The 27,267-nt window shown below is 43.5% G+C and overlaps 1 protein-coding gene across 4 annotated transcripts in view; it reads right to left on the bottom strand.

Moving 5' to 3' along the window:
• Window positions 1-21,612, bottom strand: part of ctso (cathepsin O) — a 49,238-nt gene extending 27,626 nt beyond the window's left edge. For 2 of the 4 annotated variants that reach the window (XR_010017551.1, XR_010017550.1), the window contains exons 1-4: window positions 21,169-21,612; window positions 9,947-10,064; window positions 2,565-2,701; window positions 241-408 (exon numbers count right to left, since the gene is read on the bottom strand). Coding sequence is in view for 1 of the 4 variants with exons in the window: in XM_063045024.1 (XP_062901094.1) it covers window positions 241-408; window positions 2,565-2,701; window positions 9,947-10,064; window positions 21,169-21,369 (624 nt within the window). In the remaining 3 variants the exon portion in view is untranslated. The remainder of the gene's footprint in view (window positions 1-240; window positions 409-2,564; window positions 2,702-9,946; window positions 10,065-21,168) is intronic. The other 2 variants (XR_010017552.1, XM_063045024.1) reach the window with 1 other exon arrangement.
• Between the last annotated feature and the right edge of the window lie 5,655 nt (window positions 21,613-27,267).

A 27,267-nucleotide genomic window follows, 5' to 3' on the forward strand; every position in this document is an offset into this window, starting at 1 on the left:
GGTAACAATCTGGAAATTATTACTTTTCCATTGATTTAGCTGCCAGTGGTATGAACAAGATGAAGAAGCATTGGAAATAGATTCGGAAGTGTTTGGTTATGATTCTGTACACATAAAGACCATCACTCAACCTAATGGATGAGCTGAATTATCTTCTTCTCTGTCAGTTTCAGAAATTTATTGAAGGCAGTCCGACAAGAACACTGGTGAATAATCTATGTGAAAATGTTTTTTACCAACCTGGTTTAGCCACTTCAGGGCACTGACTGGCGATCCACCATTACAGCCAGCATCTTTGTGAGAACAATCTATGACTTCTTGTGCACTCAGGGTCTTTAGTTGTCCACTTTTAATTGCGAGAGCAGATTCAATACTCTCCACCACACTGAAAGCCCAGCATCCTCCACACTACAGCACAAAATAATCAGAAGTTAGTCCAACACAGCCTTATTGCTTCAACAGCAAAGTCAATCACCATCATAATTACAATTTTGTGACTCCTGGCCTGCTCCTGTACTGTTCTATGTTCTATATCTCTCTCTGCAGCCATTTCAAAATACACCACAGATACGACTGAGAATTCTGTGGTGCTGTGATCTCAAACACCTAGTACTGCAGCTCAGATGATTTGCAGTAGTATAGGAAACTAAGTTTTGCATATTGATCCCTCTCTTCCACAGCACTCTTGAGGGGCCAATCATTCACTGTTTAAGTTCTACCTTGGTTTGACTTTCCAAAATGCAACACCTCGCACTTTTCTGAATCGAAATGTCATTTGTCAATCTGACCTAGCTAATCATTTACATAAACAATGAACAATAAAGGCCACAGCACTTGGTCCCTGTGACTCACTACTACCAAGGCCCCCAGTCTGAGAAATAGCCTTCACCATCACCCTTTGCTTCTCACATTGAGCCAATTATGAATCCAGTTAGCCTGCTCTCCTGAGATTTCAGACTAACCTACCAAGCGAGTCACTGTCAAAGAACTTTCTGAAGTCTATACAAATGATGGCCACCACTCTGCCCTCATCTGTCATAGAAAAGTACAGCACAGAAACAGGCCCTTCAGCCCATCTAGTCCATGACAAGCCATTTAAACTGCTTACTCTTATTGAACTGCGCCCGGACCGTAACCCTCCATACCCCTACCAACCATGTACCATTCCAACCTTCTCTTAAACATTGAAATCAAACTCGCATGCACCACTTGCACTGGCAGCTTGTTCCATGCTGTCATGATCATGTTTCCCTTAAACTGTTGTAGTCATGCTCAACCTCAGTGGAAACAGCCTACTGGCATTTACCCTATCTATACCCCTCACAAATTTGAATACCTCTATCAAATCTCCTCTCAATCTTCTATGTTCCAAGGAATAAACCCCTAACCTATTCAGTCTTTCCTTATAACTCAGGTCCTCCAGACCTGGCAACATCCTTGCAAATTTTCTCTGTACTCTTTCAACCTTATTTACATCTTTCCTGCAGGTAGGTGACCAAAACTGCACACAATACTCCAAATTAGTCCTCACCAATGTCTTATACAAATATATTGTATCCTTTTGAAAAACTCTTTCATTACATAAAGTGCTAGCTAGCATTAATTGGTAAACTGGTTATTATTATCACCTACACAGAGTTACAGTGAAAAGCATTTGCTCTGCATGCCATCCAAACAGATAATTTCATTATAATACTGCACTGAGGTAATAGGAAGGAAATCAATAACAGAATGCAGAATAAGGTGTTACAATTACAGAGAAAGTGCAGACAATCGAGTGCAAGGGCATTATGAGGACAAAAGTCCATCTTCTTGTACGAGGGAACCATTCAATAGTCTTATTAGAAGCTGTCCTTGAGCCTGGTGTAATGTGCTTTCAAGGCTTTTGTATCTCCTGCTTGATGTGTGAATAGAGAAGAAAGAATGTCTGGGTGGGTGGGGTTTTTATGTTGGCTGCTTTACCAAGGTAGCAAGAAGGGTAGACAGACTCCATGCAGAGGAGATTCATTTCCACAATGTGCTGAGCTTTGTCCCCAACTCTCTGCAGTTTCTTGTTCTCTTGGGCACAGCCGTGACGCATCCAGACAGGACGCTTTCAGTGGTGCATCAATAAACATTAGTGTGGGTCAAAGAGGACTTGCCAATTTTTCTATAGCATCCTGATAGAGGTCCCAGTGTGCTTTCTTAGCCATGGCATCTATATGGTAGACCTAGACAGGCTATGGGTGGTGTTCACTTCTAGGAACTTGAAGCTTTAAATCCTCTCACTTCATCGCCACTCATATAAACAGGAATGTGTGCACCACCCCACCCACTTTCCTGACATCAAGAACTAACTCTTTTGTTTTACTGACGTTGAGGGAAAAGCTGTTGCAGCATACCATGCCACTAAGCCTTCTATCTTGTTCCTGCACTCTGACTCAGCACTATTTGAGATCTGGCCCTCTACCGTGGTGTCATCTGAAAACGTAGTGTTGGGGAGTTTGATCAGAGTCTGGCCACGCAGTCATGAGTGTATAAACCTGGGTACGGTGCTGCAGACTTAAAGGTGAAGAGAAACTTACTGATTCTTGATTCCGCACAGGGTTAACAACGTTCTTGTCCCGCCAATCGAATTTTGCTGGTAATGCTGGTTTCTTGCTGTCCTTTAGTAATGACATGAAGTTTGGAAGTGGCATTGGTTTCGAACCCAAATATTTTGCTGCAGATTTAATTGTCAAAGAACTTATTTCCTTCCCGCCTGAGAGTAGCTTCTAGTAAATGTGAAATTTCAAAACCACACAGTAGTCCATATTAAAGATCTAAAGTAGTTTAACATAAGTATTTCCAAAAAGCAAACTTTTTCAAATAACCATTTTATATAACTAGTCATGCATTGCTATGCTGTTCATTCGTTATATACTTACGTCATATGATGGAGGCCACCATGGTCTTAGCATGACCATGATTGTTCTTGGCAAATCTTTCCACAGAAATGGTTTGCCATTGCCTTCTTCTGGGCAGTGTCCTTGCAAGACAGGTGACCCCAGCCATTATCAATACTCTTCAGAGATTGTCTGCCTGGCGTCAGTGGTTGCATAACCAGGACCTGTGAAATGCACCAGCTGCTTGTAGGACCGTCCACCACCAGTTCCCATGGCTTCACGTGACCCTGATTGGGTGGGGGGGGGGGCTAAGCAGGCACTACACCTTACCCAGGGCTGACCTGCGGGAGCATCTTACACCTCCCAGGGACGTTTCTCCACCCCGTGACCCTATAGCTCTATTTACTCTATTTCTGTGAATTGACAAATTTAAATATGAAATAGCTCGACACCAGTATTGACCCACAGAAAGGAGCATAGTATGAATATATTAACCATTTACGTATACATCACTTTTTAACAGCCGGGCCCATATTCTGTGTCGAGACAAGTCACCTATAAATAAGGCAATTACTGTGCATTATTGACTACAAGACTGAATGTACACAGGGGAAAAAAGGCAAAACTTATTTCAGAGACAGTTCCTGGTCTTAAAATATATGGCTAGCATGTGTGATCAGTCAATTAAAGATTATTTAAAAGCACTACCAAACCATCCACACACACGTAGCATTCTTGCACATGGTTTCAGATATACATTGTCAAGCAATGATGGCGCCATTAAGGAGCGACTGATTGTGTGCAGCTCCACCGGGAATCATCGTATATTCCTGTTTGGGACTACTACAGCTGAAATCCACAGTCACACACCATGGGTGCTTCAGGAAGCAACATCATGTAAGGCATTTAAAAAAATCTATTGATCTTCAAAATTAGTGGACTCCAGATGGCAGACTCAGCTCGCGAGTGCAATTCACCTTAAAGAAAAAGCGTGGACGGCATGCTGGTCTGCAGGAATGCTTATAAAGCAAAGCACTTAGACCCTCCCACTGCTGACAAACGTACATTGTCTGAAAAATAAAATTGAAGACTTCGGAGCAAGATTGCAGTCCAAGGGACATCAGGGACTGCTGTGTACTTTGCTTCAAGGAAACATGGCTATCCCCCACCATTTTGGATGCAGAGCTGCAGTCTGAGAGCTTCACCATCTACTACAAAGACAGAGCAATTGAGTCTTTTACAGGTAGAGGTGATGGAGTATGCTTCATGGTTAACAGATATGGCGGTTCTGTCTCAATCATACTCACCCGACCTGGAACATCTAGCAATCAAGTGCCGACCATTCTATCTGTCGAGGAAGTTGTCTGTCATCATCCTGGTAGTGGTAACATTCCATCTCTGGCCAACTTCAGGCAAGCACTGGAGAAGCTGAGCACTGTGCTCAGCAGCCGCAGAACAATGCAGCCCGATGCCTTCCCTATCATTGTGGGGGATTTCAACCAGGCTAGCTTGAAAAAGTCCTCTGAACAACTGTCACCAACATATCACCCGTGGGACCAGAGGAACATACTTGATTACTGTTATACCACCATTAAGGAAGCTTACTGTGACATCCCACAGCCTTACTTTGGTAAGTCCAATCACCTACTTCTACCTCTGTGTACAGGCAGAGACTAAAGGCTGCAGCACCAGTGTTGAGTACCAAGAAGGTAATGGTCAGAGGAGCACTTACAGGACTGCTTTGAGTCAGTAGACTGCACATTATTCAGGGATTCACCTTTGAATCTGAATGAAAACGCCACGGTTGTCACCAACTTTATCAAGACCTGCGTGGATAAGAGTGTGCCTTCGAGAACATACTGGACATATCCAAACCAAAAGCCATGGATGAACCAGGAAATTCATCGTCTGCTGAGGGCACGATCTGCGGCATTCAAGACTGGTGATATAGAACTATACAAAAAGTCCAGGTACGACCTATGAAAACATGAGGAAATCTGCAGATGCTGTAATTTCAAGCAACACACATAAAAACTGCTGGTGAATGCAGCAGGCCAGGCAGCATCTATAGGAAGAGGTACAGTCGACGTTTTGGGCCGAGACCCTTCATCAGGACAGGACGACCTATGAAAGGCTATTTTAAGAGTGATTAACCATTCTAATTAAAGTTAGGGATGGAGTCGGATGCACTTCAGCTTTGGCAGGGTTTGCATGCCATTACTTCCTACAAGCCAAAACCTCACAATCATGAATGCTGAACACAAATGTTGGAGGAACTCATTATCAGTGTTCCCTCTAACGTGTGTGCACACACACATCTTTTGCTACTAGCACACAAAGGAACTTAAACTGCACACAAAAGTTTGTCTCCCTCTACCTCGATGACGTGTTAAGTTTATTTCACAATCGTACACAATCACATTTCTTTTTCCGGTTTCTGATGCAGATGGCATTGACAATGTGGAGTTTGCGACGCTTTGTTTGCAGATTTTAGAATTGACTTATTTATACTGTTTTTATTGAAGAAATTATTGATTCACTATGTCGAATTCCAAAGAAGCAAAGGGCATGAAGCGAAAAGAACTGCTAGTTCATTACAGCAGAATGGCTTAATGAAACAGCAGAAACTGCTACACCAAAAGCTCATGAGGTCAGGAATGTGCAGTTACGAGAAATATTTATGTACAATACAGAAACTGGTGATACCTGCATGTATTGCTGCAATGCAAAGATTGCTGGAGAATTTGCGAGTGGGAAGAAATGGAGCGATAATTGGAAACTTGACTTTTTAAAAAGTGTCATTTAGCAAGCAAATCATATCTAGATGGTGTGCAAAAGCTCCAGCAAGAAAATCCTTCGTTACCCTCTACAGGCCTGCTACATATCTTTTGAGAGTGCAGATGAATGAGAGCGAAAATGATCAAACCCAGAGGAGATCAAAATTCTTATTGACAGTATTTTGTTAGCTGTTGAAATGAATACCTCTATATAAAATTCAGTGCATTCACATTGCTGTCACTGGGCAAAAAATTGCACAGCACAAGATTTTTGTGTGCACTATTCGTTACAAATTAGAGGGAACACTGCTCAGCAGGCCAGGTAGCATCTAAGGAAAAGAGGAAACAGTCGACATTTCAGGCCAAGACATTGTCTGTTTACTCTTTTCCACAGACGCTGCCTGGCCTGCTGAGTTCCTCCAGCAATTTGTGTGTATTTCTTTGATTTCCAGCACCTGCAGATTTTCTCTTGTTCTCGATCATGAATGGCTGTGATGCTTCACTCTCAGATGAGCTTAGTGCCTTTTATGCATGCTTGAAAGGACGAATAAAACTACACCTGTGTGAATCCCTGCAGCACTTGGTGATCCTGTGATCTCTGTCTTGGAGGTTGACATCACAACAGCTTTCAAGAGGGTGAACCCTCGCAAGGCACCAGACCCTGTTGGTGTACCTGGTAGGGCTCGGAAAACCAGGCGAGAGTATTCAAGTACATCTTCAATCTGTCACTACTGCACAGATTGCAAAAGGGCGACAATCATACTAGTTCCCAAGAAGAACAGGGCAAGCTGCCTCAGTGACTGTCGCCCAGTTGCACTCACATCTGCTATGATGAAGTGCTTTGAGAGGTTGTTCATGGCTAGAATGAATTCCTGGTTAAGCAAGGACCTGGATCTACTGCAGTTTGCCTATCGCCACAATATACAGTGGATGCAATCTCACTGGCTCTCCACTCGGCCTTGGATCATTTGGACAGTAACAATGCCTACGCCAGGTTGTTTATTGATTTCAGCTCAGTGTTCAACACAACCATAACCTCAGTTCTAATCAACAAGTTCTAAAACCTGGGCCTCTGTACCTTCTTCTGTAAATGGATCCTTGACTTCCTCCTCTGGAGACCACAGTCAATGCTAATCAGAAATAATATCTCCTCTTCGCTGACAATCAAATCTGGCACACCTCAAGGATGCGAGCTTAGCCCATTGCTCTGCTCACTCTATCCAGGACTATGCGGCCAGGCACAACTCAAATGCCATCTATAAACTTGCCAATGACACGGCTAGTATTGGCAGAATTTCTTTGTGGTGATGAGAGGCATACAGAAGTGAACCAGGGCAGCTGGTCAAGTGGTGTTGCAACGTCAATCTTGCACTCAACGTCAGCAAGGCCAAGGAATTGATTGTGGACTTCAGGAAAGGGAAGGTAAAGGAATGCACACCAGTCCTCATTGACGGATCAGCAGTGGTAATGGTGAGCAGTTTCAAGCTCCTGGGTGTCAACACCTCTGAAGATCTTTCCGGGGCCCAACATATTGACGCAATTACAAAGAATACAGCGGTGATATTTCATTAGGAGCTTGAGGAGAATTGGTATGCACCCTGCCCTGCTGAGTTCCTCTACCATTCCGTGCCAATTGCTCATTTTTTTGCTTTCTTTTTACACTACTTATCTAAGTTTTTATATATACTTTCATTATGTATTGCAATTTAGGGTGGTGGGGTGGAGATATGTCTCTACTAAAGGATGTGTAAGGCACTCCTTCCCTCCACTAGTCTGCAGGTCACTCTTGGGCAAGGTGTAGCACCTGCTTAGTCCCCAATCAGAGTCATGTGAAGCCATGGGAGCAGGTGGTGGATGCTCATATGAGCAGCTGGTGCATATCACAAGTCCTGGTTATGTGACCACTGATGCCAGGCAGACAATCTCTGAAGACTATTCATAATGACTGGGGTCACCCGTCTTGTAAAGACACTGTCCAGAAGAAGGCAATGAAACATTCTTAGAAACATTTGCCAAGAACAATCATGGCCACAGAAAGACTATCATAGCCCAAGTCATATGACATGGCACATAATAAATGAATGAACAACTGCAATGTTTTGCTGCCACAAACAACATAGAGTGTCTTGTAAAAGTATTCATCCCCCTCAATCCTTTGTTCACATAAATGAGTATTACTGTTATAGTGTCCTGCTGAAGGGCTTCGGTCCAGAATGTCATCTCTACTTTTTTCCATAGATGCTGCCTGGCCTGCTGGGTCCCTCCAGCATTTTGTGTGTGTTGCTTGGATTTCCTTCATCTGCAGATTTCCCTTTGTATTTGAGTATTTCTGTTACAGTGTATTCTGGAGTTATGCAATAATGCAAATATTAATTTCAACAATGACCAGTCTTCTGATCTGAATATGGATTGTAGATTGAATTTAAAATGCAGCCCAGAACAATGGTCATCCTGGAGCTGCATTTTAGAGTAAATTGCAGACTGGGAAACATCCATTCACCTGAGATGCCTGCATATGCATGAATGTAGCTCAAAGACAGAGGTGATTAACACTCATTTTGGGTGTGCTGGTGTGAAGATCTGGAGGTGTTTGAAATTACGTGCAACTCAAAGGAAGCATTATATATATATTATAACTATAGAAACTGTCCTTAGAAAAATAAAGGGCTATGCGCCAGGGAAATTCTAGGCAGTTTCTAGAGTAGGTTGCATAGTCGGCACAACATTGTGGGCCGAAGGGCCTGTAATGTGCTATAGATTTCTGCGTTCTATGTTATCTTTGTTTTTCAACATATAATATTGGGCCAGGAGACATCTTCTGCCAAGAGTGTCTCCAGTTTGTGCCTGCTTGTTTTGTAAAATAAACACTTCCAGTTCTTGCTGATGCTGCATGATGCTACCCCCACCATACTTTATTGTAGGGATGCTGTTACCTGACTGATTAGATTTATGCCGCACGTACCACTTAGTGTCGAGGCCAAAATGTTCCACTTTAGTCTCATCAAAGCACAAGATCTTCTTCCGAACCTTTACTGTATCTTCTAAGCAACGTTTTGCAAAGTCTTTACAAACAAGGGTAATTTTTTTTTAGCCAGGGCTTCCTTCTTGCCACTCTTCCATAAATACCCAATTTGTGCAAGGCCTTAAAGAGATTGTGGAGCCATGAACTTCATCTCCAGCTGCGGACACAGACACTGCTAGCGTCACACTGCCATTCTTCTCTGGCAACTAAGTTTAGAAGGGTGGCAGAACCTTGGCAGTGTGGCTGTGGTTTCATATTCTTTTTCACTTTTTTTTTTTTACGATGGACTACACTGAGCTCTAAGGTATTTTCAGTGCCTTTGTGATGGTCTTGTACCCTTCCCCAGATTTGTGCTTCTCTATTCTCATCTCCCTGTCTTGCCTTGAATGCTCTTTTGTCTTCTTTTTAGTTTGGTCTGTTGTAAATACGGTTGGACCTTACAGAGAGAATTTCTTATGAATTCACTGAAAACAGTGATCCTCCAGTTTTCTACATCAACAAATAGGGTGAGCTGGTAAGGTAATATACAGTATTGCACCTGGGGAAAGTTAGCATTTGTAATTACAAAGGGGATGAATACTTTTACAGCCTCACAATTTTGATTTTTAACTTTTAGTAAATTGTTGACAGGTTTTGGAATTTTTCCTTAGATTTGACATGATGTACAATGTTTTGTAGATTAGCTCAAAAAAATCCTACTTCAGTATATTTTAAATTCAGAAAACGAGACAGTAAAATGTGAAAGTAGTTGTGGGGGGCTGAATACTTTTTCAAGGCAATGTATTTCCTGGCATATGCCAGTGATATTAAACCTGATTCTAACTCTGAAACTCTTATTTAGAAATGGCTGTGGTTGAAACAATTGTGTTAGATAGCAGATAGATATCTCTTTAGACCTCTCTGTGAAACAGAATATAAAATAAAAATGCAAATTTTCTTCGTAGTCCAATAACAGAACAAATTAGTCCAAATGATCTGTTCACTGCTAAGGTGGTATGCATTTTTTTAAAGAAAATGTCAAATTTCAGTCAAGGATGATAAGGGAGAAAATTTAATACATTACTGTAACTATTGATGTGGAAGACTACTAGAACAGTGAAACAGGACTACTCTCTTATGTTCATACTATAACCGATGCTCATTTTTCATTTTTTTCATCATTATCCAGCATATTACAAATTTTCAGTTTGCTAATGCTTAATATGTTAATGCCATAATTAACTTCAATTATACAAAATTATGTCCAAGCCTTAATAATATTTAATATTAAGATGTAACCTCACCTCTGAACACTTCAGGTGATATATCAGAAAACTGGTTAATTCCATAGATAGCAGAATTGCTTCCACTCGACAAATTTGAAGAAATAAGGTTCATGCTGTAATGTCTCTGAATGCTCTCCTGAAAAAAATTATTGAAGTCAAGTGTCATATTTAAACAGTTTTAACCATTTATGAATAAATAATATTGTATTGTTGTCAGGCTAAACTAGTGATAATTGCAATATGTACTTTAATCTTTAATTAGCCATAGCACATGTGGCAAGATCAAGGACATGTTAATGTAGGGGCTTCCAATCTGAGGTCCACTGACCCCTTGGTTAATGGTAGGGGTCCATGGCATAGAAAAGGCTGGGAACTCCTGTGCTACTTCTATAATGTGGAACTTCTGCATGGGTGCCTGCACTTCTGTCAGACTTAACCCTGTTCCCATGCTCCATAGAATTCCAAAGCTGGAGCACAATGGGGCTGGTTGAATTTCTCAGCTCGAAAGGTGGAAATCTCCCTCAAGTAGCCTTATCAAAAGCAAATGGAAAAAAAAGCTGCTGCAAGAATGGCAAGTAGGTTTTTAAAATTTTAATTTGCTTGTTATTTGATTGTTTTTAAGCTTCGGTTAGTATTATTTAAGTAATCATTTAAGCTTTAATAATTCTTTTGATATTCAGAATCAGAATCAGGTTTATTATCAACGGCATGTGACAAGAAATTTGTTAACTTAGCAGCAGCAGTTCAATGCAATACATAATACAGAAGAAAAAAAACACAAAATAAAAGTGAGGTAGTGTCCAAGGGTTCAATGTCCATTTAGGCAGAGGGGAAGAAGCTATTCCTGAATTGCAGAGTGTGTAGCTTCTGTACCTCCTACCCGATGGTAACAGTGAGAAAGGGGCATGCCCTGGGTGCTGGAGGTCCTTAATAATGGACACTGCCTTTCTGAGACACCGCTCCCTGAAGATGTCCTGAGTACTTTGTAGGCTAGTACCCAAGATGGAGTTGACTAGATTTACAATCCTCTGCAGCTTCTTTCGGTCCAGTGCAGTAGCCCCTCCATACCAGACAGTGATGCAGCCTGTCAGAATGCTTGCCACGGTACACCTATAGAAATTTTTGAGTGCATTTGTTGACATACCAAATCTCTTCAAATTCCTAATTAAGTATAGCCGCTGTCTTGCCTTCTTTATAACTACATTGATATGTTGGGACCAGGTTAGATCCTCAGAGATCTCGACAGCCAGGAACTCGAAGCTACTCATTCTCTCCACTTCTGATCCCTCTATACGGATTGGTATGTGTTCCTTGGTCTTAACTTTTCGGAAGTCCACTATGAGCTCTTTTGTCTTACTGATGTTGAGTGAAAGGTTGTTGCTGTGGCACCACTCCACAAGTTGGAAGAAGAAATCAAGAGGGAGAGAAAAAAGCAATGAAGTTCCTCTAGCAGACAAGGTGAAGGAGAGTCCCAAGGGCCATCTGCAGATATATTAAGAGCAAAAGGATAGCAGGGAACCACACTGGTCCTCATGAAGATCGGTGTGGTCATTTATGCACAGAGTTGAAAGAGATGGGAGAGATCTTAAATGGATTTTTTGCACCTGTATTTACTCCGGAGATGGACAGAGTCTATAGATGTGAGGCAATGTAGCATAGAGGTCAAAGACTCTATACAAATTACGATTACAGAGGAGGTGTTTGCTGCCTTGAGGCAAATTAGGGTGGATAAATCCCCAAGGCCTGACAGGTGTTCCCTTTGGACCTTGTGGGAAGCCAGTACAAAAATCGCAGGGACCCAAGCAGAGGTATTTAAAATGTCCTTAGCCCCGGGTGAGGCGCCAGAGGATCGGAGGATAGCTAATGTTGTTCCGCTATTCAAGAAAGGCTCTAAGAATAAACTAGGAAGTTATAGGCTGCCGAGCCCGATGTCAGTAGTGGGTATAGAACATAGAAATTTACAGCACATTACAGGCCCTTCGGCACACAATGTTGTGCCGACCATGTAACCTATTCTAGAGACTGCCTAGAATTTCTCAAGTGCATAGCCCTCTATTTTTCTATGCTCCACGTACCTATCTAAGAGGCTCTTAAAAGACCCTATTGTATCCACTTCCACCGCCGCTGCCGGCAGTGCATTCCACGCACCCACCACTCTCTGTGTGAAAAACTTACCTCTGACATCCCCTCTGTACCTATTTCCAAGCACCTTAAAACTATGCCCCCTCGTGTTAACCACTTCAGCCCTGGGAAAAAGCCTCTGGCTATCCACACGATCAATGCCCCTCATCACCTTATACACCTCTATCAGGTCACCTCTCATCCTCCATCACTCCAAGGAGAAAAGGCCAAGTACACTGAACCTACTCTCATAAAGTATGCCCTCCAATCCAGGCAACATCCTTGTAAATCTCCCCTGCACTCTCTCTATAGTATCCACACCCTTCCTGTAGTGTGGTGACCAGAACTGAACACAGTATTCCAAGTGGGAACTGACCAAGGTCTTACATAGCTGTAACATTACCTCCTATGCCTGAACTCAATCCCTTGGTTGATGAATGCTAACACACCATACACCTTCTTAACACTGTCAACCTGCACAGTAGCTTTGAGTATCCTATCAACATGAACCCCAGGATCTCCCAGATCCTCTACACTGCCAAGAGTCTTACCATTTGTATTATATTCTGTCTTAAATTGGACCTATCAAAATGAACCACTTCACACTCATCTGGGTTGAACTCCATCTGTTACTTCTCAGCCCAGTTCTACATTCCACTGTAACCTCTGACGACCCTCCAGACTATCCACAACACCACCAACCTTTGTGTCATCAGCAAACTTACTAACCCACCCTTACACTTCTTCATCCAGGTCATTTATAAAAATCACTAAGAGGAGGGGTCCCAGAACAGATCCCTGAGGCACACCACTGGTCACCGACCTCCATGCAGAACATGAACCATCTACAACCACCCTTTGCCTTCTGTGGGCAAGCCAATTCTGGATCCACAAAGCAAGATCTCCTTGGATCCCATGCCTCCTTACTTTCTGAAGGAGCCTTGTATGGGGAACCTCATCAAATGTTTTATTGAAATCCATAGAAATTACATCCACTGCTCTACCTTCATCAATGTGTTTTGTTACATCCTCAAGGAATTCAATCAGGCTCGTAAAGCATGACCTGCCCTTGACAAAGCCATGCTAACTATCCCTAATCAGATTATGTTTCTCCAAACGCTCATAAGTCCTGCCTCTCAGGATCTTCTTCAACAAATTGCCCACCACTGCAGTCAAACTCACTGGTCTATAATTTCCTGGGTTATCCCTATTTCCTTTCTTGAACAAGGGAACAACATTTGCAACCCCCCAATCTCTGGTACTTCTCCCGTCCCTATCGATGACACAAAGATCATTGCAAGAGGCTCAGCAATCTTCTCTTTCGCTTCTCATCCGGTCCTGGTGACTTACCTAGCTTAATGCTTTTCAAAAGCTCCAGCATATCCTCTTTCTTAACATCTATATACTCTAGCGTTTCAGTCTGTTGTAAGTCATCCTCGGAATTCCAAGGTCTTTTCCCCTGGTGAATACTGAAGCAAAGGTTTCATTAAGTACCTCAGCTACTTCCTCCGTCTCCACGCACACATTTCCACTATTGCACCTGATTGGTCCTATCTCACATACTTGCTCTTCACATACTTGTACAATGCCTTGGGGTTTTCCTTAATCCTGCTCACCAAGGCCTTCTCATGCCCCTTCTGGCTCTCCTAATTCCATTCTTAAGCTCTTTCCTAGCAACCTTGTAATTTTCTAGAGCTCTAACAGTACCTTTTGTAAGCTTTTCTCTTCTTCTTAACTGGTTTTGCTACATTCTTTGTACATCATAGTTCTTTAACCCTACCATTCTTTCTCTGCTTCAAAGGAACATACCCAGGCAGAACTCCATGCAAATGTCCCCTGAACATTTGCTATATTTCTGCCATGCATTTCCCTCAGAATATCTGATCCCTATTTATGCTCCCAAGTTCCTGCCTAATAGCATGATATTTCCCCCTACCCCAATTAAATGTTTTCCCAAATTGCCTGCTCCTTTCCCTCTCCAGTGCTATGGTAAAGGAGATAGAGTTGTGATCACTATCTCCAAATGCTCCCCTACTGAGAGACCTGACACCTGACCAGGTTCATTTCCCAATACCAGATCAAGTACAGACTCTCCTCTAGTTGGCTTATCTACATATTGCATCAGGAAACCTTCCTGAATACACCTAACAAACTCTACCCCATCTAATCCCCTTGCACTAAGGAGGAACCAATCAATATTAGGAAAATTAACGTCTCCCATCACAACAACACTATTATTATTGCACCGTTCAAGAGTCTGCCTCCCTATCTACTCCTCAATATCCTTGTTACTATATGGGGGGAGGGGTCTATAAAAACACCCAGTAGAGTTATTGCCCCTTTCCTGTTTCTGACTTCTACCCACACTGACTCAGTAGACCATCGCTCCATGTCTTCCTCCTCTTCTGCAGCTGTGACCTGATCTCTAATTAGCAATGCCACACCGCACCTCTTTTGCTTCCCTCTCTGTTCTTTTTGAAACATCTAAAGCCCGGCACATTCAGCAGCCATTCCTGCTCCTGAGACATCCAAGTCTCTGTAATGGCCATAATGTCATACGAGGGGAGATTGATAAGTTTGTGACCTAAGGTAGGAGTCAACTTTAGAAAACCTAGCCCATTTATTTTTCAACATAGTCCCCTCCTACATTTACACACTTAGTCCAGCGGTCATGGAGCATATGGATCCCTTCTTTGTAGAAGTTGGCGTCTTGGACTGCCACAAAGTGGTCCATAGCAGAGGTGATTGATAAGTTCGTGGCCTAAGGTAGACGGAGATGAGTTACTAACTTCAAACTTTCTGCATAATCACTCAGAGTTGAACTGCATGTGCATGTAATGAGAGCTGTATAACTCACCTCCTTCTACCTTAGGCCACGAACTTATCGATCACCCCTGCTGTGGACCACTTTCTGAAGATCCGTATGCTCCATGACTGCTGGACTAAGTGTGTAAATGTAGGAGGGGACTATCGAAAAATAAGTGTGCTAGGTTTTCTAATATTGACTCCTTCTACCTTAGGCCATGAACTTATCAATCATCCACTGTAGTTCCTTGTATTGAGCCACGCTCTAAGTTCATCCACCCTGTTTATGATACTCCTTGCATTGAAATAGACACATCTCAAACCATAGGCTGAGTGCATCTTTGCTCTAACATCTGCCTATCCTTCCTCACAAACTCCTTACAAGCTGTCAATACTTGTGCTCCAACCTCCCCATCCTCTGCCTCTTCACTTTGGTTCCCACCCCCCTGCAAATTTAGTTTAAACCCTCCCCAACAGCATTAGCAAACCTCCCCACCAGGATATTGGTCCCCCTCAGATTCAAGTGCAACCTGTCCTTTTTGTGCAGATCACACCTGCCCTAGAAGAGTTCCCAATGATCCAAAAATCTGAATCCTTGCCCCCTGCTCCAATCCTCCAGCCACGCATTTATCCTCCACCTCATTCTATTCCTATACTCACTGTCATGTGGCACAGGCAGCAATCCTGAGATTACTACCTTTGAGGTGCTGCTTCTCAGCATCCTTCCTAATTCCCTGCGTTCTGCTTTCAGGACCGCCACCTTTTTTCTACCTATATTGTTAGTACCAATATATACCATGACCTCTGGCTGCTCACCCTCCCATTTCAGGATATTGTGGGTGTGCTCAGAAACATCATGAACCCTGGCACCTGGGAGGCAAACTACTATCCTTGTTTCTTTTTCGTGTCCACAGAATTGCCTATCTGTCCCCCTAACTATAGAGACCCCTATCACTGCTGCCATCCTCTTCCTTTCCCTACCCTTCTGAGCCACAGGGTCAGACTCTGTGCCAGAGGCACAGCCACTGTTGCTACCCCTCCAAGTGGCTTCCCCCAACAGCACTCAAAATGGAGTACTTATTGTTAAGGGGAACAGCCACAGAGGTACTCTCCACTACCTGATGCCCCCACTTCCCTCTCCTGACAGTCACCCACTTATCTGTCTCCTGTGGCCCTGGGTGACTACCTGCCTATAGCTCCCGTCCATCACCTCCTTACTCTACCTAACAAACCGAAGGTCAAGCAACACACATCAAAGTTGCTGGTGAACGCAGCAGGCCAGGCAGCATCTCTAGGAAGAGGTACAGTCGACGTTTTGGGCCGAGACCCTTCGCCAGGACTAACTGAAGGAAGAGTTAGTAAGAGGTTTGAAAGTGGGAGGGGGAGGGATGGAGCCAAGAGCTGGAAAGGTGATTGGCAAAAGGGATATGAGAAGATCATGGGACAGGAGGTCCGGGGAGAAAGACAAGGGGGGGGGAACCAGAGGATGGGCAAGGGGTATAGTCAGAGGGAGAAAAAGGAGAATGAGAGAAAGAATGTGTGTATAAAAATAAATAACCGATGGGGTACGAGGGGGAGGTGGGGCATTAGCGGAAGTTAGAGAAGTCAATGTTCATGCCATCAGGTTGGAGGCTACCCAGACGGAATATAAGGTGTTGTTCCTCCAACCTGAGTGTGGCTTCATCTTTACAGTAGAGGAGGCTGTGGATAGACATGTCAGAATGGGAATGGGATGTGGAATTATAATATGTGACCACTGGGAGATCCTGCTTTCTCTGGCGGACAGAGCGTAGGTGTTCAGCAAAGCAGTCTCCCAGTCTGCATCGGGTCTCGCCAATGTATAGAATGTATAGAATGCATCGGGAGCACCGGACGCAGTATATCACCCCAGCCGACTCACAGGTGAAGTGTCGCCTCACCTGGAAGGACTGTCTGGGGCCCTGAATGGTGGTAAGGGAGGAAGTGTAAGGGCATGTGTAGCACTTGTTCTGCTTACAAGGTTAAGTGCCAGGAGGGAGATCAGTGGGGAGGGATGGGGGGGACGAATGGACAAGGGAGTCGCGTAGGGAGCGATCCCTGCAGAAAGCAGAGAGAGGGGGAGAGGGAAAGATGTGTTTAGTGGTGGGATCCCGTTGGAGGTGGCGGAAGTTTCGGAGAATAATATGTTGGATCCGGAGGCTGGTGGGATGGTAGGTGAGGACCAGGGGAATCCTATTTCTAGTGAGGTGGCAGGAAGATGGAGTGAGAGCAGATGTGCGTGAAATGGGGGAGATGCGTTTGAGAGCAGAGTTGATGGTGGAGGAACGGAAGCCCCTTTCTTTAAAAAAGGAGGACATCTTCATTGTCCTGGAATGAAAAGCCTCATCCTGAGAGCAGATGCGGCGGAGACGGAGGAATTGCGAGAAGGGGATGGCATTTTTGCAAGAGACAGGGTGAGAAGAGGAATAGTCCAGATAGCTGTGAGAGTCAGTAGGCTTATAGTAGACATCAGTGGATAAGCTGTCTCCAGAGATAGAGACAGAAAGATCTAGAAAGGGGAGGGAGGTGTCAGAAATGGACAAGATCATCAAGGACCAGCCGAAGGTCATGAAGCTGCAGCTCCAGTTCTCTAACTCGGTCTCTAAGGAGCTGCAACTCGATGCACCTGGTGCATCAGGGAGGCTGGAAGTCTCCTGGACATCCACATCTGACACCCAAAACGGAAAAATGGCCTTGCAGTCATGCCCACTATTCTAATGCACCAAGCCCTGGGAAATGCTCCTTTTTAAAACTTTTCTCTCCGACCTGTGTGAAGTCCTCTCTTCCTTTGAATCGATTGGTCCGCCAAAGTTATTGATGATATTCTAAGGAACAAATATATAAGTATTTCGATGGACAGGGATTGATTAGGGATCGTCAACATGGCTTTGTACGTGGTAGGTCATGTCTAACCAATCTAATAGAGTTTTTTGAGTAAGTTACCAGGAAAGCTACTGAAGGAAGGGCAGTGGATATTATCTACATGGACTTTAACAAGGTCCCACACAGGAAGTAGGTCAAGGTTCAGTCGCTCGGCATTCAAGATGAGGTAGTAAAATGGATTAGACATTAGCTTCACGGCAGAAGCCAGAGAGTGGTAGTACATGGTTACCTCTCTGACTGAAGGACTATGACTAATTGTGTGCCGCAGGGATCTGGGTCCGTTGTTGATTGTCACCTATATCGGGGGTCCCCAACCTTTTTTGCACCGCGGACCGGTTTAATATTGACAATATTCAGGGGGAGAAGATGGTGGCACGATGACAGCGCGCGCGGCCACTTCGGTGATGAATATCTGTTATCTGTCAAGTAGGAGATCGTGCACAATTCTGATTTGATGGAGACAGACATGAGAGCACAGTGGAACATCTGGAAAACTTCCGAAATGCCTGCTTTGCTATCGCTGCTACTGTGTGGTAACCGGAATCTCCGGAGCTGAAGGCCTCAAAATCCTCGGCTTTGCGTGTTTCAGCGGCCGGGGAGAGGTCGAAGGCACTTGGGAGGCTGTATTGGAGAGGTTACTCGGAAGCTCGGAGTTTTCGGACAGATGGACTCAGGGTCGGCTGCTTCCAAGGTATCGGCAAGTTGACGGTGCCTGGAGGTTTATGGCAGGGAGTTTCTCCCTTTTGCTGCCGCTATCAGGGACTCGGGACTTTGAGACTTTTGTTTTACTGAGACTATGGTATGTCCTTTATCAAATTATGGTATTGCTTTGCACTGCTGTAACTATATGTTATAATTATGTGGTTCTGTCAGTGCTAGTCTTGGTCTGTCTTGTTTTCTGTGCTATCACTCCAGAGAAATATTGTATCATTTCTTAATACTTAATACTAAATGACAATAAAAGAGGACTGAGTGTTCTCATAATCTAATTTAATAATCTTGCGGACCGGCCGACTGGGGCGGGGGGGGGGCGGTAGGGTTGCCAACGTACAAGAGTAGCAGTCAAATATGTTGTGTTTACCCCAAGAAAGACTACAATGACCCTGAAGCCTTGCGCGGGCACCTATGTGCACATGCGTGTATGTGCCGATTTTTTTCTCAAATCGGTTTTGGCGACTCTGTTCAGTGAAACTACTGCACGTACTTTATTTCTACTTTATATAGGCTGTGTATTTATCATATCATTCCTGCTTTTACTATACGTTCGTGTTATTTTAGGTTTTATGTAACACAGCGCATGAATATAGTGATAAGTCAATTATAAGTCACTTATAAGTCAATAGCATCATAACATTTTAAGTAACGTTTGGATATTAAACACACAGCGTATATTTTTCTCGTATGAACATATAAAATCATTGCAACACACCAATATCGCTGAATCAGTGGGAGCCCTGGGCTTGTTTCCCTGCAACAAAACGGTGCCATTGAGGGGTGATGGGAGACAGCGATACTCGAAAGGGGTTCCTTAAGTCCAGTCTATTCCGGAATTTAGTTTTGGTTGCATTCATTGCAGAAAATCCCGCTTCACAGAAATATGTTGGAAATGGAAGCTATGTTTTCAGTGCTTTCGTGGCTATCTCAGGATATTTAGCCTTGACTTTGATCCGGAATGCCAGCAGAGGTATTATGTCAAACATATTTTTCAGCCTGCCGTCAGCTGCAAGCTCGAGGAGTTGATCTTCTTCCTGTGCTGATGTGGATGACGCGCGGGTAATGACCTCTCGTGCGTAATGACCTCGCATGTGTTCAAGTTCAACAGTGGGCATGACAGGGAATGATGAAAGGTGCAGCTGACTTATATTGCCAAATCATATCGTTTCCTTGCGGCCCGGTAGCACATACTTTGCGGCCCAGTACCGGTCCGCGGCCTGGTGGTTGGGGACCGCTGACCTATATCAATGACCATGATGATAACATGATAAACTAGATCAGCAAATTTGCGGACAACACCAAGATGGAGTTCAATCTGGAGACGTCAGAATCATGGAAAACTACAGCACAGAAACAGGCCTTTTAGCCCATCTAGACCATGCTGAACTATTATGCTGCCTAGTCCCATCGACCTGCACCCGGACCATAGCCTTCCATACCCCTCCCTTCTATGCAACCGGCCAGATTTCTCTTAAATGTTGAAATCAAACCCACATCTACCACTTCTGCTGGCAGATCATTCCACACTCTCATGACCCTCCCAGTGAAGAGGTTCCCCTAAATATTTCACCTTTCACTTTTAACCCATGACCGAACCTCCAGTATCACCCAACCTCTGTGTAAAACAAAAGCCTGCTTGCATTTACCTAATTTGGCCAAGTCATTGGGTGTATTTAAGGCAGAGATTGATAGGTATCTGAGTAGCCAGGGCATCAAAGGTTATGGTGAGAAGGCGGGGGAGTGGGACTAAATAGGAGAATGGATCAGCTCATGATAAAATGGCCGAGCAGACTCGATGGGCCGAATGGTCTACTTCTGCTCCTTTGTCTTATGGTCTTATAATCTATACCCCTCATAATTTTGTATACCGCTATCAACTCGTTATCTTGTAGCAGCAGTACAATGTAAGGCACAAACATTATTCTAAATTATAAGAACAAAGTGCAAAAGAGGAATAGGGAGATAGAGGGGAAGAAGCTGTTTTTAAAACACTGACTGTGGGTCTTAAAGGCTCCTGCACCTCCCCCATCCCCAAGGTAGCCACTATTTCTATGAACATTAAGTCAAGGTAAGTGTAGACGCTGGAACTCTGAACTGAAAAAATACTCAGCAGGTCAAGCAGAGTTGCAGATTCTTCCTGAAAATTTCAATTCCAAGATCGTTCGTCAGAACAAGGGTTGCCAGACAAAGAGTATCTGAAGAATAGATCTACCGCTGCTGAAAATGCTTCTGCATCGCTTTCAGCGAGTTGCCATGGTTACTGAACTGCCTTGCGCTTTGCAGACAGACATCCGCGATCATGCGCGTTGCAAGAACCGATTGAGGAAAGGCAGCGGGGTGTTAGAGGAAGGAGAACATAGGAGCATGTGATCTGCAACGCCTTTTCTGCTGACCTCGCAATGAAAATTGAAGTTAAATCGTTTTGAGAGTTTCTACCAAAACCTTATAAACACCGCACTATAAAATTATACCATTAATCACATACATTTCAAAGTTTTATTTTCGCTGCCAACTTTGCACGTTACTGAGAGCCTCATGTTAAAACGAACACAGTTAAATCAGGAATATCTCAGTAAAGATGTGTAATCCACCTCCCCCCTATCCCTGTAGTCAAACGATCCCCGGAATTGATTCGCACTCCAGTCTGATCTTGACCTGTGCAGGAACCAGGAGTGACCGTCAGTGACGGGGTACAGTACCTGGAACACTCGGTATGTTTGAAGGAACTGGGGGCTCCCCAGCGCATAGCTCCGGCCGTACTTGGTAACAAACTGCTGAAAAAGCTTCTCGTATGCGGCGGTTGCGTTTCGGCTTTCGAGTTCCGGCTGCTGGGCGCTGCTGCACCCGGGCTGAAGAAGCTGGGCGCCGGAAAGACACAAGAGCAGGATCACTCTGGACATTCTGCACGACAGGAGAAACCCCTAGTACCGTAGCCCCCGACTGCTTCCGCTCCGAGTCTGAGCTGTCAGCTGATCCGCTGTTTCGCTTTCACTTCACTCACTCCCCTTGTAGAGCCTAACTAGGAGTTAAAGCCACATCTTACATTTCTCCCAGATTCATTGCTTGAGGGTAAAGGTCAACCAAAGTATATTCCAGTTAAAAGCAAGAGCAGTACGGATGGGGAGAGCCGGCACTGGATAAGTAAAAAAGTAAGACATCAAACTAAATGCTCATGGATACAAAGTCGCAAAGAGTCGTGGGAGAAGCTGGGAAATTTGGAAAACTTTAAAAAGCAACGCGGAAGATTGTAACATCGAGTTGCTGGTTTCCGCACTCGTTGCAGGAGTGACTTCTCTCTCTCCCTTGATAGAGGGAAGGGGATTCACATTCACTGGACTCTGGACAGGCTCTACTGCATTGGAAGACAGTGAATGACACACCACTGGTTTAAAAGGGATACAGATAAAAGGCCATTTGGCTTAATGGCTGGAAATGGAAAAATGCTTGAAGCTATCATTAGGAAAGAAATGACAATTAATGTGGATTGAAAGGATTCCATCAGGCAAACAGCATAGATCCATTAAGGGCAGGTTCTGTTTGAAAAACATACTTGAGTTCTTTGAGGATATAATCAGTGCAGTGGATAGAGGGGAACAAGTGTATGTTGTATATTCTCAGATCTCCAGAAGGCTTTGATAAGGTGCAGTATTAGACTTATCCATAAGATAAAGGTGTATGGAGTTTGGGGTAATAGCATTGATGGAGGATTAGTTAACCAATAGAAGGCAGGGAGTTGGGATAATTGGGTGTTTTTCTGGTGGGTAGTCATTGGGGAGCAGAGTGCCACAGTGGATCAGTGCTGGGTCCACAAGTATTCACGATATATATTTGGAAGACAGGTTGATTCCAGAGACGAGGGGGTTAGTCTGTGATGAGTGTTTGAGTCATCTGTCACTATACTGACTGGAACTCAGAAGAGTGAGAGGGGATCTTCTAGAAGCTTATGAAGGGGATGGAAAAGATACAACAGCAAAGTTGTTTCCACTGGTAAGTGAGACTAGAACCAGGGGACAAAATGTGAAGATTTGAGGGGAAAAATGAGGATGTGGGTGACGAGAAACTGCTTTTCCCAGAAGGTAGTGAATCTGTGGAATTCTCTGCGTAGGGAAGCAGTAGAGGCTACCTTGTTAAATATACTGTGGACACAGTAAGATATATTTTTAAATAGCAGGGGAAGTAAGGACTATGTGGAAAATGGCAGGCAGATGGAGCTGAGTCCACAGGTATATTAACCATGATCTTATTGAATGGTGAAAAAGGCTCGATAGGCCAGATAACCTACTCCCGCTCCTGTTTCTTATGCTCTTATAAAAGAGGCCAATAATCAATGTCCTACATCAGGACATGGTTTTGGCCTGAGCTCTTGACTGTTAATTCCTTTCTATAAATGCTACCTGACCTGCTGAGTTCCTCCAGCATTTTGTGGTTGTTGACTTGTTTGCATAAACAGCCTGCATATGAGTTAGGTACTTGTAACCTGAGCATGATCTTAAACAATGCTGCCTACTAGACAGGCCTGCAGAGAACCCAGAGCCATTCTTTATGACATGGAGGAGATCTATTTTTATTTCAGTAATTATGGAAATAGGAATCATGTAGATTCCGATGACCAGGTTGTAGCTTTCAGTTGCAATAATCCCACTGGAAATCTGAAGGAAAAGCAATAGCAGGAAGGGGTTAGACAGACAAACAAATAAATATCAGATTCATGCCCGTTCATGGCAAATGAGCAAAGATTGCAGAGAAGTGGGTAGTGCCCAGCCTGGAGGATGCCTACCTGTAGGATATTTCCAGCATTTGCTTCACTTGTCCAAGACATTCTTGTTACATGCATGTGCAGTTCATGAATAGTCTTCATTTACATCTTTCTATTTGCAATTCCTTCGGCTATCATCTGCAAATAATAGTCCTTTGCTATCTTTTAACAGCCAGCATCACCATCTTTGTGCATTACAGTCTTTCTTGGCCTCTATCCTTTCATGGGCATGCCTATTGTTCTCTCCAACTCTCCCCATTCTCCACAATTTAAAACATGCATGCTTACTTGCATTTCTTAGTTTGATCAAAGGTGATTAACATAAAATGCAAACTTTGTTTCTTTCTTTCACAGATCAATAGTCCAGGACTTCAGATGAACAGTACGAGGGGTGATTGATAAGTTCTTGGCCTAAGGTAGACAGAGTCAATTTTAGAAAACCTAGCACATTTATTTTTCCTACATTTACACACTTAGTCCAGCGGTCATTGTGCATATGGATCCCTTCTTTGTAGAAGTTGGCGTCTTGGACCTCCACAAAGTGGTCCTCAGCAGGGGTGATTGATAAGTTCATGGCCTAAGATAGAAGGAGATGAGTCATTAACTTCAAACTTTCTGCATTATCACTCAAAGTGTTGAACTGCACATGCATGTAACAAGAGCTGTATAACTCATCTCCTACCTGAGGCCATGAACTCATCAATCACATCTGCTGTGGACTGCCTGGAGGTCCAAGACATTCTTGTTACATGCATGTGCTGTTCAACTCTTTGAGTGATAATGCAGAAAGTTTGAAGTTGATAACTCATCTCCTTCTACCTTAGGCCACAAGTTTATCAATCACCCCTGCTGTGGACCACTTCTGCAAAGGAGGGATCCGTATGCTCCATGACCGCTGGACTGAGTGTGTACATGTAGGGGGGGACTATGTTGAAAAATAAATGTGCTAGGTTTTCTAAAATTGACTCCTTCTACCTTAGGCCACAAACTTATCAATGACCCCTTGTACAATAATTTAACTGCAAAATCAGAATCGGGTTTAATTACACTGGCATATGTCAGGAAATTTGGGGTTTTGAGGCAGCAGTACATTGCAATACGTAATAAAAAGAACTATAAATTGCAGTAAGATATATACATTTATATATGTAAAATTAAATGAAGTTCAGAAATCTAATGGTGGAGGGGAAGAAATTGTTCCTAAAATGTTGAGTATGGGTCTTTGGGCTCTTGTACCTCTTCCTTGACAGTCGCAATGAGGACAAAGCATGCCCTAGGTGATGGAGTCCAAGGAGATGGATGCTGCCTTTTTGAGGCTTCGTATTTTATAGATATCCTTGATGCTGGGGAGGCTAGTGCCTGTTAATGAGCTGGCTGGGACAGCAACTATCTGCAGCTTTTTGTGGTCCTGTGCAGTGCCTTCTCCATAGCAGGTGGTGATGCAACCAGTAAGAATGCTTTTCTCAGTATGTCCCCAAACCACTAATCCAATATAGCCACTGTGGCGCCTTTTTGTAATTGCATCAATATGTTCGGCCCACAATAGATCTTCAGAGATGTTGGCACCCAGGAATTTGAAACTGCTCACTCTTTCCACTGCTGATCCCTCAATGAGGACTGGTGTGTGTTGCCGCAACTTCCCCTTCCTGAAGTCCACAATCAATTGCTTGGTCTACTGACGTTGAGTCCCAGGTTGTTGTTGCGACACCACTCAGCTGATCTATCTCACTCCTGTACTCCTCCTTATCACCATCTGAGATTCTGCCCACAATAATTGTGCCATTGGCAAACTTGTAGATGGCATTTGAGCTGTGCCTAGCCACACAGTCATGCACGTAGAGAGAGTAGGGCAGTGGGCTAAGCACACATCCTTGGAGATGCAGTGAGCAGATGTTAAACTACTATTTTAAAACTAAATATTAGTAATCTAAGATTACGATCTATAGCAGAATTTCCTTTTTCATTACAGCAAAAACAAAATAATTTTCTTCTTGTAGTTTGGTCTTAATTAATAATTTTACAATGTAGAATCATTGCCCAGGAACAGGTGATTCTCCTGAACAATGTCTCATGGAAAATTTCACCCTCCCAAGCCTATTCTAACATTCAGTATGATTATTAATGATCGGTGGTAGTGGAAAACCCTATGAAAAGTAGTGGATACAGCCCAGTCCATTACAGGTTAAGGCCTCACCACCACTGGATACTTCGACACGAAACGTTGTCGCAGGAAAGCAGCATCCATTGTCAAGGACTCCTACCAGCCAAGACATGCTCTCTTTTTGCTGCAACCATCAGGAAGATGGTACAGGAGCCTCTGGACTCACACCACTGGGTTCAGGAACAGTTATTACCCCTCAGCCATTAGACTCTTGAACCACGGGATAATTTCACTTGCCCCATCACTGAAATGTTCCTACAATCAACAGACTCACTTTCAAGGACTCTTCTTCCCATTTTCTCGATATTTATAGCTTATTTATTATTTTTGTATTTGCACAGTTTATTGTCTTTTGCACACTGGTTGATTCCCAAGTTGGCACAGTCTTTCATTGATTCTATTACGGTTATTATTTTATTCTAGATTTATTGTATATGCCCACAAGAAAATTAATCTCAGGTTTGTATATTATGACATATATGTACTTGGATAATAAATTTACTTTCAACTTTGTACTTTGAAAATATGTCTCAGTGTTAGATATCTGGAAACTATACAAAAGATGGAATATTAGTCAGAGGGTGGTGAATCTATGGAATCTGTTGCCACGGGCAGCAGTGGAGGCCAAGTCATTGGGTGTATTTAAGGCAGAGATTGATAGGTATCTGAGTAGCCAGGGCATCAAAGGTTATGGTGAGAAGGCAGGGGAGTGGGACTAAATGGGAGAATGGATCAGCTCATGATAAAATGGTGGAGCAGACTCAATGGGCCGATTGGCCGACTTCTGCTCCTTTGTCTTATGGTCTTATATTCAAGGTGCTACAGATATCAATGTGTGCTTTTTAGAAACTCCAACAATAATTACACAATCCTCACACAATCCTCTTCTGCAAGATTCAGTTCCATATGAGGTACTTCACTTCTATTCCTGTTGCACTATTACAGATTCTCAGCTATGATGTTGCGGCCATCACTGAACCGTGGCTGAAGGATGGTTGTAGTTGGGAGCTGAATGTCCAGGGTTACATGTTGTACTGAAGGTAGGCGGTGGGGATGGCATGGCTCTGCTGGTAAAGAATGGCATCAAATCAGTAGAAAGATGTGACATAGGATGGGACGATGTTGAATCCTTGTTGGCTGAGTTAATAAAACTGCAAGGGTAAAAGGGTCCTGATGGCAGTTGTATACAGGTCTCCCAACAGTAGCTGGTATGTGGACCACAGATCACAATGAGAAATAGAAAAGGCGTATCAAAGGGCAATATTATGATAGTCATGGGAGATTTCAACATGCAGGTTAATTGGGAAAGTCAGGTTGATAATGGACCTCAAGAGAGTGAGTTTATTGAATGCCAATGAGATGACTTTTTAGAGCAGTTTGTCATTGAGCCTACTAGGGGATCAGCTATACTAGATTGGGTGTAATGAATTGGAAGTGATTAGGGAGCTTAAGGTAAAAGAACCCTTTGGGGATAGCGATCACAATATGATTGAGTTCAACTTGAAATTTGATGGGGAGAAAGTCAAGTCTGACATAGCAGTATTTCAGTGGAGTGAAGGAAATTACAGTGGTATGAGAGAGGAGTTGGCCAGAGTAAGTTGGAAGGAGATGCTGGCAGAGATGACAGCAGAGCAGCCATGATGTGAGTTTCTAGGAAAAATGAGGATGGTGCAGTATAGATGTATTCCAAAAACAAAGACATTCTCAAATGGCAAAATAGTACAACCGTGGCTGGCAAGGGAAGTCAAAGCTAATGTAAAAGCAAAAGATAGGGCATACAACAAAGCACAAATTAGTGGGAAGACAGAGGATTGGGAAGCTTTTAAAAACCTGCAGAGAACAACCAAAAGAATGATTAGGAGGGAAAAGGTGAAATATGAA

This window comes from Mobula hypostoma, chromosome 4, assembly GCF_963921235.1.
Source record: "Mobula hypostoma chromosome 4, sMobHyp1.1, whole genome shotgun sequence".
In the NCBI taxonomy this organism is placed as follows: domain Eukaryota; kingdom Metazoa; phylum Chordata; class Chondrichthyes; order Myliobatiformes; family Myliobatidae; genus Mobula; species Mobula hypostoma.